The sequence below is a fragment of the Ovis canadensis genome, chromosome 4 (assembly GCF_042477335.2).
Source record: "Ovis canadensis isolate MfBH-ARS-UI-01 breed Bighorn chromosome 4, ARS-UI_OviCan_v2, whole genome shotgun sequence".
NCBI lineage: Eukaryota > Metazoa > Chordata > Mammalia > Artiodactyla > Bovidae > Ovis > Ovis canadensis.
This window is the reverse complement of record NC_091248.1, coordinates 61465350-61486506: the sequence shown is the minus strand read 5'-3', so window position 1 is coordinate 61486506 and position 21157 is coordinate 61465350. Positions and strand designations below refer to the sequence as shown.

General features: G+C 42.7%; 1 protein-coding gene across 1 annotated transcript in view; it reads left to right on the top strand.

Annotated features, from left to right (window-relative positions):
• Positions 1 to 5101: 5101 nt before the first annotated feature.
• PUS7 (pseudouridine synthase 7) overlaps positions 5102 to 21157 on the top strand; it is a 55141-nt gene continuing 39085 nt past the window's right edge. The window contains exons 1-4 of the mRNA XM_069587889.1: positions 5102 to 5348; positions 14775 to 15195; positions 16072 to 16156; positions 16290 to 16391. Coding sequence (XP_069443990.1) covers positions 5222 to 5348; positions 14775 to 15195; positions 16072 to 16156; positions 16290 to 16391 — 735 coding nt within the window. The 5' untranslated portion in view covers positions 5102 to 5221. The remainder of the gene's footprint in view (positions 5349 to 14774; positions 15196 to 16071; positions 16157 to 16289; positions 16392 to 21157) is intronic.

The following is a 21157-nucleotide window of genomic DNA, read 5'->3' as shown; positions in this document are numbered from 1 at the left end:
CTGGAAGGAGAAGCGGGGGAGAGGAGGGGCGGAGACGAGGTCTTTCTCAACCTTGGTAAAATCTTCTCCACTGCATTGAGGTCATTAATGATGGAGCTTGAAGGTACCCCTCCCTCCACATAAATTCCACTTAAGTCATTTCAACTTATATTTCCGATGATATACCAGATGTTCTGAGAGTGTGAGGGGGCTTGTCGACTGGCTTTAATGTAATTTGGTTGGACTGTTTAGCTGCGGAATCTCCAATGTCTTTTATCTTTGGATCCTTCTTTTACCGCAAATCAGATACACCTAGAGGTGACCCTCCAACTTCCTACCTGGTGGGTGGAAGAGAGCTGAAAGGAGGAAAAGGACTCGGCATCTACTATATACTTCGCCCAGTGCAGAGACCAAAGAAGTCTGTTCTTTGCTAGGGAGGAGGACTAGGATTGCCATCAAGAGTTAAATAGCGAACCCAGGGATTTGACGACTTCAAAACAAACGTGCAAGTGCTACCGTGGAGACTGAAGCAAACAGGGGGAGGGGAAATAAGCAACCCTTAGAGAAAACAGAAAACATTCAACGAGGAGAAAACTTTATTTATATCCTGAGATGCGTGACCCCCATCGCAACCATAAAGCAGTAACAGTCTACTATTTTAAAAGGAGCATTTAGAGACAAAAAATATAATAGTAGAAATGAAAATTTCAGTAAAATAGTTTGAAGATCAATGTTGGGAAATATCCTGGGCGGGGAGGGGGGGGGGGTTCGCGGGGGGCGGCGGTGGTGGTGGTGGGAAGCAAAAGGTCAAGTGAGTAAAAAATAGGAAAGAAAAAATAAATTAGAGGACCACTCCAGGGGGGTTAAAATCCAAAAAAATAAGAGTTCTAAAAGAAAAACAAAAACAAAACAGCGATTAGGGAAAGAGTAATCACCAGCAAAACAATTAAAGAAAATTTCTCCAAACCAAAGGTCAGGAGTTTCCAGATTGAACTAGGTCCCACTGAGAGCCAAGCACAATGGATACAACCTGACTCATCCCGTGGCTTGTCACTGTGAAACTGCAGAACGCTGAGGTCAAAAAGACAACCCTAGGCTTCCAGAGAGGAAAAAAAATAGAGATCATTTAGAAAGGATCAAGAATCAGTATATCATTCAATTTCTCAGTGGTCACAAAGAAACCCAGAAGACATCAGAGCATGTCTGTCAAACTTCAAAAGAAAATTTATTTCACACTGAAATTCTGTACATAACTAGTAAACTACCAATCAAATATGGATAAAGAATAAAGGTGTGTTCAGACATTCAAGACCTCAACAAATTTCCCTTTCGTTTATTTCTCCTTCCTCAGGGAGCTACTGGAGATGTATGTACTCCATTAAAATGAGAACTAAACAAAGGAAAAGAATGCATGTGATACGGGAAACATGCGGGAGAAAAATAAAGTGGGAAGCCCTGACAACAGCTGTGCACTTGCCCTAGGTGGTACAGGTCAAAGGTTTCCAGAAGAGGTGCCTCTGCAAGATGAGACTGATAGAACTCCTTATCTGTCAGAATCTCTGGAGAGGCTTAAACAATCATTAAGAAGGCAGGGCTTGGTTTAATGATGAATAGTAAAACAAAATAAGACCATTACTAAAGAAAAACAAAAACTGTGACTGGAATAGAATTAATCAAAGTATATTACTTTGCTCAAGATGTTTGCCTAATCATAATGAAGTTAACACAAATCTGTTTTACAAGTACAATGTAACGATATTGGGCACATAAAGAGGTGGGAAGTGTGGTGGGGGTTGGGGAAGGGCTAAGGGAAGGAAGAAGAGATGAACCCTCATTTTTCATTAAGTGAAGTCAATAGATACTGCCTAAAAGTGACACAGCAAGAAACAGAAATGCAAACATTTCATAGAAATGAAGGTAAATATTAAAATAACCAGTTGAAAAAGGTGAAATGACTTTGAGGAAGAAGAAACAGGGAAGGAGTAAGGTGGGAATATAGTCTCTGCTGTTTCATTGCAAAATTTACAGGATTTTTGCAGAATTGACTCTAACTCACAGATATGTATAATTCTTTTTTTTGATATGTATAATTCTGATAACAATTTTTAAAAAAATTAATTAAGAGAAAAAAGATTACTTTAAACCCAAATTTTTGCCTCTGAAGAATTCTCAGTCTGGTGAAGGAAATAGACATGAATATTAATTTAAGACTGAGTGCAGGTAAGTTCAACAAGGCATATGTTTGCACTGATTGAGGGAGCACAAAAAACAATTAACTGCTATCTGGAAAATGGAAAGAGATATCTACGATGGGCAGAATATGAGACAATAAGGATGAAACAAAATAAACTGGGTGTTTTAGGCAGTTAGCAGTCCATAGTGCTGTGCTTTGTCGTTCAGCCATGTCCAGCTTTTCTCTACCTCATGGACTGCAGTCTGCCAGGCTCCTCTGTCCATGAGGATGCTCCAGGTAAGAATACTGGAGTGGGTTGCCATGCCCTCCTCAGGGTATATTCCCCACCCAGGGATGGAACCCAGGTCTCCTGCATTGCAGGTGGATTCTTTACTGTCTGAGCCACCAGGGAAGCCCAACCCATAGTGCTGATGTGAAAAGCAGGATCCTGACTATTATACATAATATACATGTTAGGATATAATTTTAAAGTCAAAGAGAACATTAAACTGTCAAATGTTTATTAAAGGGAGTTGGAATGAGGAAGAAGTTTTGAACATTCCTGTGTTATTTTAACTATAAAAGCCAATAAAGAACTGCCTTTTTGGAGAACAAAAAAAGTAAAAATGTGTATTTTACTTGGATCTTGTCTAAGGCAGCTCAGGCTAAAATGCAAAGAGGGTAGGTTTTGACCACGGAGTTAATGTACAAAGAAATGTGAAAATTCTTTCCTCCATATGTGTTTGTAAGGAGTTGGGCCACAGTTTCAGAGAAGATACTTCTTAAAGGACAGTTCAAACAACATAAGTTTTAACTACCCATGTTCACTTCTCAGATTTTTTTTAATAAATACGTACTTTAGTACTGTATCATCCATGGTTAGTTGAATCCATGGATATGGAACTACAGATACAAAGGGCTGAGTATCAAGTTATACTTGGCTTTTCCACCAGACAGAGAAAAACATCTACTTCTGCTTCATTGACTATGTGAAGCCTTTGACTTTATGGATCACAGCAAACTGGAAAATTCTCAGAGATGGGAATACCAGACCAACTTACCTGTCTCCTGAGAAACCCATATGTGGGCCAACAGTTAGAACCAGATATGGAACAACTGACTGGTTAAAACTGAGAAAGGAGTATGACAAGGCTATATATTGTCACCCTGCTTCATTAACTTATATGTAGAGTATATCATGTGAAATGCTGGGCTGGATGAACAACAAGCTGGAATCGTGATCGCTGGGAGAAATATTAACAACCGCCAGATATGCAGATGATACCACTGTAATGGCAGAAAGTGAAGAGGAACTAAAAAGCCTCTTGATGAGAATGAAAGAGGAGAGTGAAAAAGCTGGCTTGAAACTCGTCATTCAAAAAACGAAGATCATGGCATATGGTCCCATCACTTCATGGCAAATAGAAGAGAAAGTGGAAGCAGTGACAGACTTTCTTTTCTTGGACTCCATAATCACCACAGACAGTGAATGCAGCCATGAAATTAACAGACGCTTGTTCCTTGGAAGAAAAGCTATGACCAACCTAGACAGCATATTAAAAAGCAGAGACATCACTTCTGTGACAGAGGTCCATATAGTCAAAGCTATGGTTTTATCCAGTAGTCATGTACAGATGTGAGAGTTGGACCATAAAGAAGGCTGGGCGCCAAAGACACGACTTAGTGACTGAACAACAACAACTGAACAGAGAGTTGGGGCCCCAACCCCTGTATTGTTCAAGGGTCAACTGCATGGGAAAAATTAAATTTAGATTGACTTTCTACTGTGTGGGTGTGGTAAAAATATTTGCAGTTTGCTGTCATTGGGACATTAACCTATGAACTAACCACAGTTCAAGAATATGTGATTGTACACTTCACTTTCACTTTTCACTTTCATGCATTGGAGAAGGAAATGGCAACCCACTCCAGTGTTCTTGTCTGGAGAATCCCAGGGACGAGGGAGCCTGGTGGGCTGCCGTCTATGGGATCACACAGAGTCGGACACGACTGAAACGACTTAGCAGCAGCAGCAGCAGCAGCAGCATGCATCAGGGACAGAAAACTACCCAAAGTACTTAACTGAGATAAATAATATCAGACGAAGGCAGGCTAGAACACTACCAGTCTGCATGAATTACCTATAATCAGCTAACCAGATTCCCACATGTAAACCCAGGGTTTGAAAACAAGTCTACAAAGAAACTAAACACCAAAGAATTGATGCTTTTGAACTGTGGTGTTGGAGAAGACTCTTGAGAGTCCCCTGGACTGCAAGGAGATCAAACCAGTCCATTCAGTCCTGAATATTCACTGGAAGGACTGATGCTGAAGCTGAAATTCCAGTACTTTGACCACCTGATGTGAAGAACTGACTCAATGGAAAAGACCCTGATGCTGGGAAAGACTGAAGGCAGGAGGAGAAGGGGACGACAGAGAATCAGAAGGTTGGATGGTATCACTGACTGGATGGACATGAGTTTGAGCAAGCTCCGGGAGTTGGTGATGGACAGGGAAGCCTGACATGCTGCAGTCCGTGGGGTCACAAAGAATCGGACACGACTGAGCGACTGAACTGAACTGAAGTGCTGCTATGGAAAACTATATGGGGGTTATTCAAAAAATTTTAAATTACCATTGTTGTTGTTCAGTCGCCTAGTGGAGACTGACTCTTTGCGGCCCCATGGCCCCCATGGACATAATTACCATATGACACTGCAATTTCTCTCTGGGTTTATAGCCCCACCAAAGTCCAAGTGCGGCAGCCTCTGAGCTCCTAGAGTGAAAGGGCCACAGTGAGCTCCAGCCCCCACAGGTTGCGAGGCCAAAAGATGCGAGCGCGATGTCTCCCCGGGTCCAAGAAGCAGGAGCGGGATGAAGCGGGTGAGACCGCCTCCCCTGATCGGTGGGCAGGGCCAAAAGCGGGGCTGGCGGCGAAGGGCAAGCTCCGCCCTCAGGGGAGGGGCCAGCAGGCAGCGGCGCGTCGCTGCGCCGCACGTGTGCGAGCGAGGCGGCTGTGAGTCCGCCTGAGCGCTGCGGGGGCCTCGGCGTAAACCGCGCTGGCTGCCTATGCTGGGCTGCCCTCGTGGTTGGTTCCTCCGAGTGGCCCTTACCTCCGCCTTCCTCCGGCGCCAGGACCAGCGCGCCCGCATTCTCGTCGCCCGCCCTGCGCCGCGCGCACGCTCTCAGGCCCCGGGTAAGTGTGCGGCCTCTCCTCTGCCTCCTGGGCTCCGCGGCCAACCCTCGGCCCGGCGCTCCGGCCCGAAACCCCCTCTGCAGGGGCAGCATGGACTCGGAAGGAGTCCCGGTCGTGTTCTGAGCCCGCGGCGCGTCCACGGCGCCTCCATTACGGATCGTGCCCGCGGGAGCACGGCTGAAGCCCGGCTGGTCTAGCGCCTCGGCGGTGCCAGTCCCGCCCCCCCGCTCTCCGGGCGGGTCCTAGAGGCTGCCGCGCCCTCTCTCCTCCCAGCGGCGCTGTCAGCGCGTGGATCCCTGTCCACTCCTCCTCTTCTTTGCCCCAGAGGGTTCCTGAAGTCTTCTTCCTCCTGGAAGAGACAACCCGCCTTTATCCTGAAGCCCTTTACAGCGAACCCGTGCACCGCTGGGCCCGCCCACGTTCTTTCATCCTCCTTCTTATCTCTCATTACTAACAGCGATCCTACTGTGTTCCGGGCAGGCTCTCAGGTGACTGTTTTATAGACGTTTCCCAGTGTAGGAGCAAACCAGAGTTTTTCTCGGTCAGATTTAAAAGAGTGGATGCAGCAGGGAATTGCTGGGCGTGTTGAAACTAATCCGCAAGGTGTCTTTACCTCCAGCCCTGCACCGAGAGATTGATTTAAAAGTAGACTCTCATTGCCTGGGCATTAGGGCCTGCCAAGAAATAAGGTTTGGAGAGTTTAGTTCTGTTGTCAGACCACTTTTTTTTTTTTAATTCCGAAAATATAACTAAAGGTTGGTTTTTGTTTCAAGTCTCTAATCATCTGTGAATCGGGCATGCCTCATCACCTGGGGCTGCCTTGGCAGTTGAGGGAAATGTCAAAAATCAGACTACTGTACACTCATACTGAAAAGGGACTGCTGGATATGCAGTGATTTTGGTCCGTCATTAGGCAGAGTAGCCAACAGTTCGTATGTATTAATTTACAACTCCTTTTGAACTTATATTTTGAGAGAAACTGGTGCAGTAGAGCGATTAGTAAAACATGGCTTTTGGCCCCAGATAGGAGAGAGAAATGACAGTCCAGCTGGTCCCTTTGACCAAGTTTGCTCCTATCTCAGGCTCTTTGTTGGCCCTGTTTCCGCTGCTTTTCATATCTAGTTCTTGCTTCAGGCCTTTGCTCACAAGGCACCTCCTTAGACTTCACTGAAGAGCACCCCTCTTATTCTCACTGTCCTTACTCTGCTTGATTTGTGGCTATTACAGATGTGCGTTTCCTGAGATTGTTTTAATTTTTTTCTCTGATATGTAAGCTCAGTGGGGGCAGGAAATTTTCTTTTCCCCAGTGCCTGGAACAGTGCCAGACAAATAAGAGGGGCTCAATAAATATGTGTGACATAAATCTAACAGATTTCATTACTTCACATATTAGAGTGTAGTGTGTGCCCTGCCCTAATGAGAGGGCTCCTTACTGTGAGAGCTGGAGGGCTTCTTGATGGTTTGCAGAGGAGGAGGAGAGATGCATTTAAAAAGGATAAGTTGTGGAGGGTTTTAAAGTACAGATGGGATTGAGACTAATATTGCTGTTTTTTCGACGTTCATTTTGCAGGACTATGTTAAGGGACTATCAATGTTGCCTTAAATTTTTGGAAGTGCTAAACTTGATTTTTATTGTGGATTGTAAAGGAAGCTTATTTCTGAATCTAATTTCTTAATGAAAAACTTAAAAACTGTTGAAATTGTAAAATTTCTAATCCCATTTGGTTCATTTGGAGTGTAAAAGAGATAAAATCTATTACTTTAATATTTCCTCTAATGAATTGTGTAGGACTTCTAGTTCATGGGTATGTATCAGTGGATTTCATTTTCTTCCCAGAAGCATCAAGTTTCTAGTCTCTAATATAGATTGCTTGACATTTGAGATGCTATCTTACTATTTTGGATAGCGTATTTGTGCAGCTTTGTTTTTTGAAAATTTTTGAAATTTCAATACCATTTTAAAAACCGATAAAGCTAGACCTTTTACTTCCCATCCCTCCCCCTCTTTTTTTTTTCCTCCCTTTTTTTAAAGCCAGTCGTTTTTTCACACCTTTGCTGTAGAAGACTTGAATATGTATATTTGGATTTTCCTGAATGCAAACTCATTTCCTTAGAGCAGTCGAACGGGGGCAGTCAGGGTTGTTCCATCTTTCTGGTTAAATTCTTCTCAGCCTCTTGGATGTTCACATGATCCTCTCTCATTTAGAAATTATATTTCATTTCAGTCTTCTCATTTATGTATTTTTTGCTTAAGAAATTGATGCTGATTTTAGTTCTGCCTGTCCTGGTCCAGAAGTTTGCACAGCTGTTCTAGTAAATATATTCTCAGCTTCTAGGCCCACAGACAGAACTTAGCAAAACGTATATTAAGTGATTTATAATCACTTGTGCTACATATATGTTAATAATTAATGTCTGTATTAGGGCCATCGGCTAAAACAAATGGAAAGTAATTTTGTTTAATGAGCTTGTCTTTGCAATTAAATGTAACAAGAAAAAGAGATCAGGCAAGTGTCCAAAGTATCAAGAAAAAGACTGCCAAAAATACTAAAGGCCCGTTTATTTGGTGCTCTTGGCAGTGCTTTGAGGGTCTCTTAAAATTGAAATGATGTTTGAAGGAGAGAGCCATGCTTAACCATTAGCCCAGAAAACAGAAGAACCATAAGAAGCTTTGATTTTTTTCCCAGACTCAGCAGCACAGTTCTGCGGTGGAAAGCATCCATAATAAATATTAATGACCAACAGTTGAATAACAACAGCTCGAACAGACCTTTGAGCAAGTCATCATTTTTCTGCTTTCCAGAGAAAGGAACTGAGACGTAAAGAGTGGTGGCTCCCTTGGTAAAGGGCATAGCCTAGATCAGACTCCAAGTCATATGCCCAGACTGCCACTCACCAAACAAGAGTTGACACCAGTGGTTGATACTTCAGATCCGCCATCTGCTAATATCCTCATTCCAGGGATGTTAGGTGTAACAGTGCTGTCCTAAGCCTTCTAGAATTTCATTCACATGGGGAAGATGAGGGGATGGAGTGATACCCGTATTTTGGCTTAGGTGACTGGTAGTTTGTTGGTAAGATTCTTTGAGGTAAGAGATGCAATTTAAAAAAAGTGCATTTGTGGTGGGAAAAGATGAGATCACTTTAGGGCATGTTGAATTTGATGTTTGATTCCACCTCTTACTAGCTGTGTGAACTAGAGCAAGATACTCTCTGGGCTTCAGTTTTTTAGGGGCTAAGGTGGGACTAATAATGACACATAAGTCACAGGGCTGAAGAGAGGCTTGAATGAGCTCAGTGTGCACACGCTATCATTGTTTAGCTGTTGTTCCCATTGCCTTGGACCCTTGAGTGAACAGGGAGTTGGAGATGGGTCTTGGCTGGAAAACGAGCCTGAGAAGGAATCAGGACGGGGGAAGGAAGCCGGGGAAGCCAAGTGTAAGCAGCAAGTTGAGCAGGAGGGGAAAAGAGCACTTCGAGAGGCAGGAGAACAGCATGGAGTAGAAGCCAGATCCTCCCCTGAACGTAAGCTTCATGCTGGTGGGCTGTTTATTTGATCTGCTCGTGTGTCGTGTTGTGTCGTGTACGGTGCCCAGAGTAATGCCTGGCACAGAGCTGCACGGTGAGCGTTGAGGGGATGAAGTCCAGGTACGAGGAGTGAGTGAGTGTTAAAATGAGTCTGGACCTCCCTTCAGAGGGCCGCCGTTGTTTGGCAGTGGTTATCATAAGGGGCTTTGTGACTGTGCTGGTAGGAGGGGCACTGCCTGAGGACCCCTGTTTTCTTTGTGAATGGCACACGGGAGTTGGAGGGATGGCGAGACAGCCTGGAGGGTTGTTACGAGAAGAAGTCCACCCACCTGGCCTTCTGTTCTCCAGCCAGGAGAACAGGTGGAGACAGCACAGTTGGTCCTCAGTTGAGGTTTAGCAGGGATCTTGCAGCGGGACTAGTGAGCAAGAGTGTTGCGTGTTGTTAGGAGTTTGGAGTTGTTGAGCTTTGGAGTACTTGAGGAAATGAAGATGAAAGAGGTGGTATCTTGGAACTGGAGGTCTCGGTGTGTTTGGAGAACAGGTAATGGGAGAGAGGAAGCAGTAGAGCTGGAGAGAGTGGTGGTTTGATGAGGGTAGAATAGTTAGTGTGGCTTTGGTGGCTCAGAGGTTAAAGTGTATGCCTACAATGCGGGAGACCTGGGTTTGATCCCTCGGTCGGGAAGATCCTCTGGAGAAGGAAATGGCAACCCACTCCAGTATTCTTGCCTGGAGAATCCCATGGATGGAGGAGCTTGGTGGGCTATAGTCCATGGGGTTGCAAAGAGTCGGAAACGACTGAGCGGCTTCACTTCACTTTATACCTTGAACTTTTATAATAAGACATTTCAGACATTCCCAGTGGAGAGAATGACATGATGACATCCCTGTGTTCCCAATTTTCAACAATTATCAACTCATGGCCAGTCTTGTTTTAAATCTGTACCTCACTCCACTTCCATTCACCACTGGTTAATTATTTTGAAATAAAGTCCAGACTTCATATCTTTTCAACCATAAAGATTTCAGTCTGTATCTCTAAAACATAAAGATTCTGTTTTTAAGTGTAACCACAGTGATATTGCTGAAGTTGAAGCACCAATACTTTGACCACCTGATGCGAAGAATTGACTTCTTAGAAAAGACCCTGATGCTGGGAAAGATTGAAGGCAGGAGGAGAATGGGATGACAGAGGATGAGATGGTTGCATGGCATCACCAACTTGATGGACATATGTTTGAGCAAGCTCCGGGAGTTGGTGATGGACAGGGGTCGCAAAGAGTCGGACACGACTGAGCGACTGAGTTGAATAGTGATATTGCATCTTAAAAGTTGCCCATACTATCTTAATGTCATCAACTGTCCCCACCGTTTCAATATCCCTGATTGTCTCATAAATACACTTTTAACAGTTGGCTTGTTAAACCTGGATTCAAAGAAGGATCCAGGTTTATCTATTCGTACATTCCCCTTTCCTCCTTTTCCTGTTGCTGTCCATTAGTTGAGGGAGTGTCTTGATCCTTGTTGAGTTTTCCACATTCAGACTTCTGCTGATTGCTTCCCCGTGCTGGTGGTGAATGTACCATCTTCTGTCTCTTTATGCCATCCAAACTAGTAGACACAGCTTCAGTCAGTAAGAACTTCATAGACAACAGCATGTCCTTTCAGGGGCCTGCAGCGTCTGGTTGTCTCTTTTTTGTGATGTTAGTGGCCATTGATGTCATTGCCCAGGGCCAGTATTTCATTAGGGAATTGCTACTTAGCTGTGTCTTTGATCTCTGTAGATGGGGAAGAGTTTTGACTCCTGTTTCAAGACTTCTCAGAAATATCTACTGATGCTTGTTACACTTCTCTGGATTCTGGCAGGTATTAGAGTTTCGACTGCTGTTTCAAGACTTCTCAGAAATATCTACTGATGCTTGTTACACTTCTCTGGATTCTCTGGCAGGTATTAGAGTTAACATCCTCAGAGTCTGCACACCCCTTGAAGGGGGACAGGAGACTAGCATTTATTTAGTTCCTACTGTGGCTAGCCACTCTGTGTTTGTCATCTCATTTCATTTTCACAACAGTCCTATGAAGCACATATTACTCACGTTTTTCAGCTGAAGAACAGGGACTAGGAGAGGTTCTTTACTCTGACCAGTTCTGTAGCTGGAAAGTGGGGCGGGAAAGCCTGGTGTTTGGGTGCCTATATGGGTAGTGCACACGAAGGGAGGTAAAATGGGAAGATGTGGACTTAATAGAGAGGAGGGCATGGGATTTGGGCCTCAAGGTCTTCAGAGGAGTCTTAAAGGACAGGCGGTGGTGGTGGAGTGGTGGTGCTCAGTCGCGTCGGACTCTGCAACGCCACAGATTGCAGCACACCAGGCTCTCCCATCATTCACTATCTCCTGAAGTTGGCTCAGTTTCATGTCCATCGAGTCAGGTGAGACTAGGTTAATCTGAGAATACAGATATGGAGGCCCTCCCACTGGAGAGAGTTCTGTGAGCAGTCAGGCTGGGATTGGGACCTGTGGGCGCTGGGCCTGAATTAGAGGCGCATGTGGAGGATTGGAAATCCACACAGTGCTGGATGATGCATGGTACCAAAGCAGAATGGGGAAGAGGAAGTAACTGGTGTTTCTGTCGAAGCTCTTGGCCCTCAGGTTGTTGAGAAAGAGCCTGATGAGTTCTCTGCATTCTGGGAAGGAGGTAGATGTGCAGCTCACCATAAAGCCTGAGCCCTCCCTGGAGAGAGCAGATTGCAGGACTCGGAAGGGTATCAGGACCTCCTGGTAGATCCTGTCATGCCAGCTTGGAACTTGGGGTGGGGAAGGGGTTGTTGTCTTCTAGAGATGTCTGTGTCTCTTTTGGCTGGCAGGCTGCTTGAGGGGACTGAATTGGGACAAATGGGTGGCCCTGATGTCCCTGGGTTGTAGGTGATTGAGAACTCGCCTAGGCTGTGGCTGGTCATCTCAGGCTTAATTTCCACTTGGTTGAAAGTCTCACCATTGTAGATGCCCACCGTGCAGCCCACCACCTCAGGCAGGATGATTGCATCATGCAAGTGTGTCTTCACACCTGGGGCGTCTTGGTGGGCGGTGTCTCCTTGTTGGCTTCCTGCAGGCACTTCTGCAGCCATGCTGCTCATTCTGGAGGCCACGGTTCCAGGTCAGCAGCTCACAGGACGTGCTCAGACCCTGGCTGAGGTCCACACTGCCGCTGGGGAGCTGTTGTGGGTTTGAGGGGAAGACTGTGTGTGATGAAATGTAATAAGTGACTCAGGGATGTCCGCCAGTGCCAGCAACATTGCTGGACTGTACACATGCTTGTCTCCTCCCCACCCCCATGCCCCCATGCCTCTTTCTGGGGTCCTCATGTCAGGAAGAGTTCCCCTACCCTCTCAAGTCCCCAGGACGGAAAACCCGAGTCATCCTATAGTATTTCCTCTTTCCTCCACATTGGTCACCCAGTCCTGTCCACACCACCTCCTAAATGTTCCTGAACTCACCTCCACCTTCAGTTACCCTCTCCTCAGCCTTAGATCAAGCTGATTTCTTTCCTCAGTTGTTGTCTTACCTAATCTCCCAGCCTAACCCCATCTTTCTCTTTGAAAAGATGCCATGAAATATCCCTGATTCATGAATCAGATGGCAGTTGGGTTTTCAGATGTAATTCCCTCCATTCAGCCTGGTGTGGCTTCAGCCTGCTCCCAGCCTTAACTCCAGGGTCTCTCCCTGGATGCTTTACTCTGTGTGATACAGGGCCAGCTTGGTGGGCTTCCTCTAGCTCTCTCTGCATGCTGCACCACCTTCCTCCCCTCTTTTCCACAGCCTCTCTCTTAGTCCCCAAAGCTTAGCTCAGGTGTTCACTTCTGGTCTTTCATTAGGAAGGGGTCTTCTCGGACACCCTCACCACCAGTGCCCCCGTGGTCTTCTGAGTGTTGCCATGTCTCCAAGGAAGCCCCGGGCCCTGTCTGCCTCCCTCACTGGTGTACAAGCTCTGAAGGCAGTTTTGTTGAAATAAAATGAGAATGAAATAGCACCAACATCACATAAGTCAGTGTTCTGTTTTGCTATACCTTGCTTAGAATACATAAAAGATAAGCGCTTTCTTACTTGATTTAAGAGATAATTTTATAAATTGTACAACTAGTTGCAGTCCACTTCTGTTCCTGTTTCTTGGTTTCTTCCATTTTCTTAATTTTTTTTGTCTTTCAAACAAAATTATTTTTATTGATATTTTTCTCTACCTGCCCCCCCCCCCCTTTTTTTGTAGCTGTCATGATCCTTTTTCCCCTTTCCTTTTCTTTCCATTCTTGATTTTTGACAGTGAGGCAAAATCAAACATGGATTCTTAAAATTTAGTTCATCATGATTGCTCTGCTGTAGATGCTTCTATAGATGGGATTCCGGTTAACTAAGAGAACTAGGATGTTCTGCTCATTTATGTTCTTTATGTTTACTGTATGTTGCTTTAAGCATCTCCCGATATAATTAATATAGGGCTTGCCAGGTGGCTCAGTGGTAAAGGATCCACCCTGCAATGCGGGAGACACGGGTTCGATCCCAGAGTTGGAAAGGCCCCCTGGAGAAGCAAATGGCAACCTACTCTAGTATTCTTGCTTAGGAAATCCCAGGGACAGAGGAGCCCGGTAGGCCACAGTCTGTGGGGTCACAAAAGAGTCAGACATGACTTAGCGACTAAATAGCAATATAATTAAAATAAGATGCCGCCTTATCCCTGTTTCACCTAGAGCATCAAATAAAATCAAATTAGACAGGCACTTGCAATCTTAGATATTAATAAATGTGTGCTCTGTACTACAAAGTATATATGGCTTCCTAGACTTTTGCTCAGTAATTTGTGTACTAGCTGTAAGTGATCTGTATTTTTTTTAATTGTGACAAAATACACACAACATCATTCTGACCATTTTTAAGTATATAGTTCAGTAGTGTTAAGTTCATTGTGTAGCCAATATGTAGAGCTCTTTTTTATCTTGCAAAACTGAAACTCTATATTTAGATTAAACAACTCTTTGTTCTCTTTGCTTTTTTTTTTTTAAGTCCATTTTTTATTTTTCGGCCGTGCTGAGTCTTCATTGTGGCGTGTGGGCTTCTCTGGTTGTGTACCCATGCTCTAAAGTGCTCGGGCTCAGTAGTTGAGGCTCGGGCTTAGTAGTTGAGGCTCGGGCTTAGTGGTTGAGGCTCGGGCTTAGTGGTTGAGGCTCGGGCTTAGTTGCCCCAAGACATGTGGGATTTAGTTCCCAACCAGTGATCGAACCCACATCCCCTGCATTGGAAGGCTCCGGACCACTAGGGAAATCTCGTTCTCCTTGCTTTAAAAAGAAAAAAAAGATGAGTATGTGTTCATGTCAGTAAATATATGTATACACTTTTATCTTAATCAGTTTTTTTAAAAGATAGCAAGATCCATGAAGCAAAAATTAGATGATACAACTGTGGTATTCAGTGAAAACAAGTCTTCCTGCCCAGCCACCTATACCCTCTCCTAGAAGTAACTGCCTTTTCCAGTTTCTTTGAACATTGTTTTTACATATTGTTCGGCTTATGTACCTTAATGTCATTGTTCTTAGTTTTTTTTTTTTAGTGTAAAAGCACTGAGATGAGCATCCTTGCAGCTAAAACTTGAAACACTTTAATTAATTTCTTAGGATAATCCCTTAAAGAAGTATTTCTGGGTCAAAAGGCATACATATTTTAAAGACTTTTGATATCAAATTCCCTGCAGAAGTGTTGTGCCATTTTTTTCTATGCCACTAAAAGCATATTTGGAAGGATTATTTTAATAATTGATACTTAGAACCTTAGGAACAAAGTTAACTGTGCCTCTGTTTGCTGAAACCCAATTCTGTATAGAAGTGATTTTTACCACTTACTCTCTTCCTTCTAAAAGGTTCTCTTAAACGTTTTCTTGGATACTTGAAAATGGAGATGACAGAAATGACTAGTGTGTCATTGAAACGGGGGTCCGCTGCCATCGAAGATAATGATAGTGTGGCCCCAGCTGAGGAGGCCAAGAGACAGAAGGTCTCAGGATGCTGTCCAGCCACAGGGCAAGATGGGCTAGAGAACAGCTCTCTACCCAGCAGCGAAAAGGTGCCTGGCCCTCCCGAAACTGCTGGACAGGGTAAAGAGAACTCTGAAGTTCCGTCAGAGGAAGAGGAGGAGGAAGATGGCCTCTCAGAGGAGGGTGAGGAGGAGGAGGAAGCGGAGAGCTTTGCAGACATGATGAAGCATGGGCTCACTGAGCTGGATGTGGGCATCACCAAGTTTGTAAGCTCTCACCAGGGATTCTCAGGAATCTTAAAAGAAAGGTTGGTTTTGTTTTTGTATCAAGTTATTTTTGTTTTATTCTTTTCTTTAAAAAGAAATCAGTCTGTTCTTCCATTTTTAGCATTCTGTCCCCAAGGATTTTTCATACCAGTGGTCAGTCAGGAATAGGATGAAGAAAAGCTGCCCAAACGAGTAAATGAAACTATTTGAATATAAAATGAGTAAAAAATAGCAATTTCCTTGTGGCCTGCTTTGTCAGTATGTGAATGGGTATTTCCTTAAAATAAGTTACTCTCAATGGTACTTAAATGGTTTCGAGTCTTCCCTTGAATTGGCCTTAAAATCTTAAAATCTTTTGCCTGAATGGGCCACATCAACAGGAGAAAGAAGGTAGTCTTTGTAGCCAGGTGGATCTGGATGTGAACGTAGTTCAACCATTTCATAGTTACTTAACTCCTCTGAGCCTCCGAATCCCTGTCCGAAAAATGGGTCATAATGCTACCTGGGAATAGTTAATAGGACTTTAAATAATGTACGTAAAGTATTTAGTATAAAGGTAAGCTTCAGGGTGGCTTAAGGTAGATACACTGGCTTCCAATTTAGTTAAATTTGCTGTGTTTCATGATTCACTTTAGAATGAACTATATAATCATAGGGCAACATTAATAAGCTTTGACCTAGGTATTTTTCTGGAAGAATATTCTAGAAGCTCAGAAGGTCTTTTCTGTACCTGGTACCAGGCCAAGGTGTGGATTAGACTTCATCATGAAACCAGAAAAAAATAACTACATGACTTTGCACTGAAAGTCTTTATTTTTAATACCTGTTTTGCACAATAATAAGGCTTACTATTGACAAACTTTCTCCTAAAATTAATAGGTAGCAAAATGATAATGCCCTGATTTTCTTTTCCTCAGGTACTCTGACTTTGTCGTTCATGAAATAGGAAGAGATGGACGAATCAGCCATTTGAGTGACTTGTCTGTCCCAGTGGATGAAGAGGTAGGAACAGCTCTCTAGCGAAAGTCACCTTTTGTATAAAAATAATATTTCTTGGAGATCATAGAAATACAGAGCTTTGACAGCCTCAAATTCTGTGTGTGACTCACTGGAAGTTCTCATGGTTATTTTAAAGGATCCTTCAGAAGATGTATTTACAGTTTTAACAGCTGAAGAAAAGCAGCGTTTAGAAGAGCTCCAGCTTTTTAAAAATAAGGAAACCAGTGTTGCCATTGAGGTAAGTAGTGCAAAAACGTGTGAAAAGTTTCTTTTAAGGTTTTCATTGCATCTTTTGGGGTGGATGGTTAGTAAGTGTCTTCTGGAAGAATTATAGTAATTAACAAAAGGATGGACTTGCCCTATTTGATCTAAAAGAGCATTGTGTTAAAAAATGTTTTTTTTATCAGTGGCAGGTAACAAGTATTCAGATAAACTGGCCAAAAGAAGAAAAAAAGTTATGTTTTTGCTTTAAAAAATTTTTTTTACATGACCACAAATCGACAAAAAAAATCTGCTGTATGGAATTGTAGAGTGACCACTGCATCACATAGTGTCTGCTGCAGAGGGCTGCCACAGCCTGACAGAGAGTGGTGCTGACAGGGAGGCCATGGCCCCAGCTCCAAAGGCCTCCTGGTCTCAAATGAGGCACTGGAAGGGAGGGGGGTTGGGAGAAGGAGGTAAGGGAGTGTTTCTTTGCTTATCTTGAGACTACTTCTGTTCATACAAAAAAGAGCTCAGCTACTAAATAGAACAGTAAATGCCTTTTTAAAAGCTGTTTGTTATGGAAGTTTTACTCTTCTCCGTTAGTGCTGTCAGCACTGGTGGCTCAGCGCTAAAGAATCTGCTTGCAATGCAGGAGATGTGGGTTTAGTCCTTGGCTTGGGAAGATCCCCTGGAGAAGGAAATGGAAATGGTAACCACTCCAGTATTCTTGCCTGGAGAATTCCATGGACAGAGGAGCCTGGTGGGCCACAGTGCATGAGGTCACAAGAGTTGGACATGACTTAATAACTAAACTGCCACCACCACGGTCCTGTCCAGTGAAATTGCGGTGCGAGACATGTTTTTAATTTCAAATCTTCAAAAAATGTAAAAACAAACAGGCAAATAATTTTGGCGGTATATTTTAGTTGCCCTACTATTGTCAAAATATTTCAGTATATAATCAGTATTTTCAAAATCACTAATGACATGTTTTATTTTCTTTTTTTCCTACTAAGTCTTCAGAATCCTGTGTCACTTTATACTGGTAGCACGTCTCATTTCAGACTTGCCATGTTTCAAGTGCTCAGTTGCTGTGTATGGCTAGTGGTTACCATAAGGGACACAGCAGCTCTAGGTAATCTCTGTAGCAAAGAAAATACAAGATTCTAAGAATCTTGTAGCACAAGACTTTTAGAATTGTAAGTTTGTGTTAAATTCATCTTGTACTATATTTTGATGACTTGCTGGATTTGGGGTTGTCTGAAATTGTCACTTCCATGGCTCCCAGGTAAAAAGAGTTTACTGTAACTTCTCAGAATTTTGGGGGATTCCCTCATGGCTCAGACGGTAAAGAGTCTGCCTGCAATGTGGAAGACCTGAGTTCGATCCCTGGGTTGGGACAATCCCCTGGAGAAGAAAATGGCAACCCACTCACAGTATACTTGCCTGGAAAATCCCATGGATGCAGGAGCCTGGCAGGCAAAGTCCATAGGGTCGCAAAGAGTCAGACACGACTGAGTGATGTCACTTTCACTCTTTTCACTTTCAGAATTTATTATTTGTCTCCAACCCTCATCTCTTCTCCCCGCCAAAATTTCTCAGAAGTATGTACTATTAAAATTTTAGAGATGTTTAATAACTGAATTTACTCAGACAAAATAGTCAACAATGCCAAGAAGAAAATTCCCAAGAATTGGTTTTGAGAGCACTCTAGGAGGATGGTCCAGGCAGTGCAGTGATATATTATCTCTATAATATGCTTTTTCCTACAGAGATGGCAAGATTTACTATCATCTTAAAAATTATAGTTGTGCCATCTACTGAAAGATTTTACCTTAAAGAGCATGAACCTTGGGTAGGGGTCCTCATCTATAAAATAGGAGGATAAACTTTCTGAATTTTTGAAGTCTGAATATGTATTCATTCATACATACAAACTATGGTTCCATCTCATTGCTTTCAGTGAATTCTAGGTCTAGACTCAGGTGTTTGTTTTTTTTTTTTTTTTGGCTGTATCACTCAACTTACAGGATCTTAGTTCCCCCATCAGGCACCGAACCTGCAGAGTCCTAACCACTGGACCACCAGGGATTTCCCCTAGACTCACTTTTCAATATGAAAAATCTCATCTATATTATAATATATTTTTCTTTTACATACATATTCATTTATATTTTTTATTTTGCTAGAATATGCTCAGGTTTAGCTAGTAGTAGTTATATTGCATCTTGTTAGCTTGCAAGTTACAGTCCATCAGTGGGTCATGAAATTAGTGTACTGTATCTTAACCAACATTATTTTTTTTTAAATTGCAGTGTTGTGTTATTTTCTGGTGTACAGCAAAGTGATTCAGTTTATATATATATATATATATTTTTTTTTTTTCCTTCTCTTTTTTCAGATTCCTTCTCATTAGGTTGGTTTGTTTCTGTGTTTGTTTCTGGCCTCACTGTGGCCTGTGGGATCTTAGTTTCCCCATCCAGGGGTTGAACCCATGCCTACGGCCCTGGGAGCACGGAGCCCTCACCCTTGGATGCTAGGGGATTCCCTCCGCTAGGGTTTACTACGAGACAATGAATACGTTAGTTCCCTGTACTATACAGTAGGGCCTTGCTTTTTATGCTTTTGTATATAGTGGCTTGTATCTGTTAATGACAAACTCCTAATTTATTCCTCCCACCCTCTTTCTCCTTTGGTTTCCTTTGGATTGTTCTCTGTGTCTGTCAGTATGTTTCTGTTTTGTAAGTAAGTTCATTTGTATCATATTTTAGACTCCACATACAAGGTATATCATATTTTATTTGGCTTTCTCTTTCTGACTGAGTTCCTTTAGTATACATATTTCTAGGTCCATCCATGTTGTTGCAGATGGCATTATTTCATTCTTGTTTATGGCTGAGTAGTAAATGGCACCCCACTCCAGTACTCTTGCCTGGAAAATCCCATGGATGGGGGAGCCTGGTGGGCTGCAGTCTACGGGATTGCTGAGGGTCGGACACGACTGGGCGACTTCACTTTCACTTTCATGCATTGGCAAACGAAATGGCGACCCACTCCAGTGTTCTTGCCTGGAGAATCCCAGGGACAGGGGAGCCTGGTGGGCTGCCATCTATGGGGTCGCACAGAGTTGGACACGACTGAAGTGACTTAGCAGCAGTATTCCACTGTATAAATACCTCATCTTCATCCATTCATCTGTCAGTAGATATTTAGGTTGTTTTCATGTCTTGGCTGTTATAAATAGTGCTGCCATGAACATGTATCTTTTCAAACTATAGTTTTGTCCAAATATATGTCCAGGAGTGGGATGGCTGGTTCATATGGTATTCTATTTTTAGTTTCTAGAGGAACCTTCAGATTATTTTCCATAGTGCCTGCACCATTTACATTCCCACCAACCGTTTAAGAGTGTTTCCTTTTCTCCATATCCTTTGCAGCATTTATTTGTACACTTTTTAATAATGACCATTCTGACCGGTGTGAGGTGGTACCTCATTGAAATTTTGATTTGCATTTCTGTAATAATTAGTGGTGTTGAGCATCTTTTCACATGTCTGTTGGTCACCTGTATTATCTTCTTTGGAGAAATAGCCATTTGGATCTTCTGCCCAATTTTTGATTGGGTTTTTTGTTTGTTTGTTTGTTTTTATATTGAGCCACATGAGCTGTTTATATTTTGGAAGTGAATCTGTTGTCAGTCACATCATTTGCAAATGTTTTCTCCCAGTTGGTAGATTGTCTTCATTTTTGTTTATGGTTTTCTTTGCTGTTCAAAAGCTTGTAAGTTTGATTAGGTTCCGTTTGTTTAGTTTTTGCTTTTGTTTGTACTCTGTACCCACTCTGCTAAGACTTTATATCATGAATGGATGTTAAATTTTATCAAATACTTTTTATGCATCTATTGAGATGATCACATGGTTTTGTCTTTTGTTGATGTGGTGTGTCACATTAATTTTTTTTTTTTTTTGGCCGTAGCTAGTGGGATCTTAGTTTCCCTACCAGAGATCAGACCTGTGCCCCTTGCAGAGGAAGCGCAGAGTTTTAACTGCTGGACTGCAGTTAAAATGTGAGGGAGAGTCCCTCACATTGATTAATTTGCATGTGTTGAGGCTTCCTTGTGAGCCTGGGATGAATCCAACTGGATTATAGTGTATATCTTTTTTATGTGTTGTTAGATTCAGTTTGCTAATATTTTGTTAAAATTTTTTATATCAAAGATAATATTTTTCTTTATAGTGAGTGTCTTTTTCTGGTTTTGGTATGGGATGATGGCTTCTTAAAATGACTTTGGGACTGTTCCCTCCTCTTAAGAGTTTGAGAAGGATCAGTGTAAGTTTCTCTTTGTATGCTTGATGGAATTCCCCAGTGAAGCCATCTGGTCTTGGACCTTTGTTTGCAGGGAGTATTTTTTATTATAGATTCTGTTTCATTTCTAGTGCTCTGTCTGTTCAAATTATCTGTTTCTTCCTGATTCAGTTTTGGTGGACTGTCTGCTCTTGAAACTCGTCCATTTCTTCTAGATTGGCAAAGAAACTTTTTGGCATGTAGTTGTTCACAGTATTCTCTTATGGTTTTCTGTATTTCTGTGTTATTGGTTGTTATTTCTCCTCTTTCATTTCTTATTTTGTTCATTTGGAACGCCTGGCCAGAGATTCCTTGATTTTTGTTTACCTCTTCAGAGAAACTGCTCTTGCTAACCAACATTTTTATAACATAATGAAATAGGAAATAACAGTGCATTGCACATTATAAGGGTTAAGTACTGTTCTGTACATTTTTTTAGATTTTTAATAAGGTGCA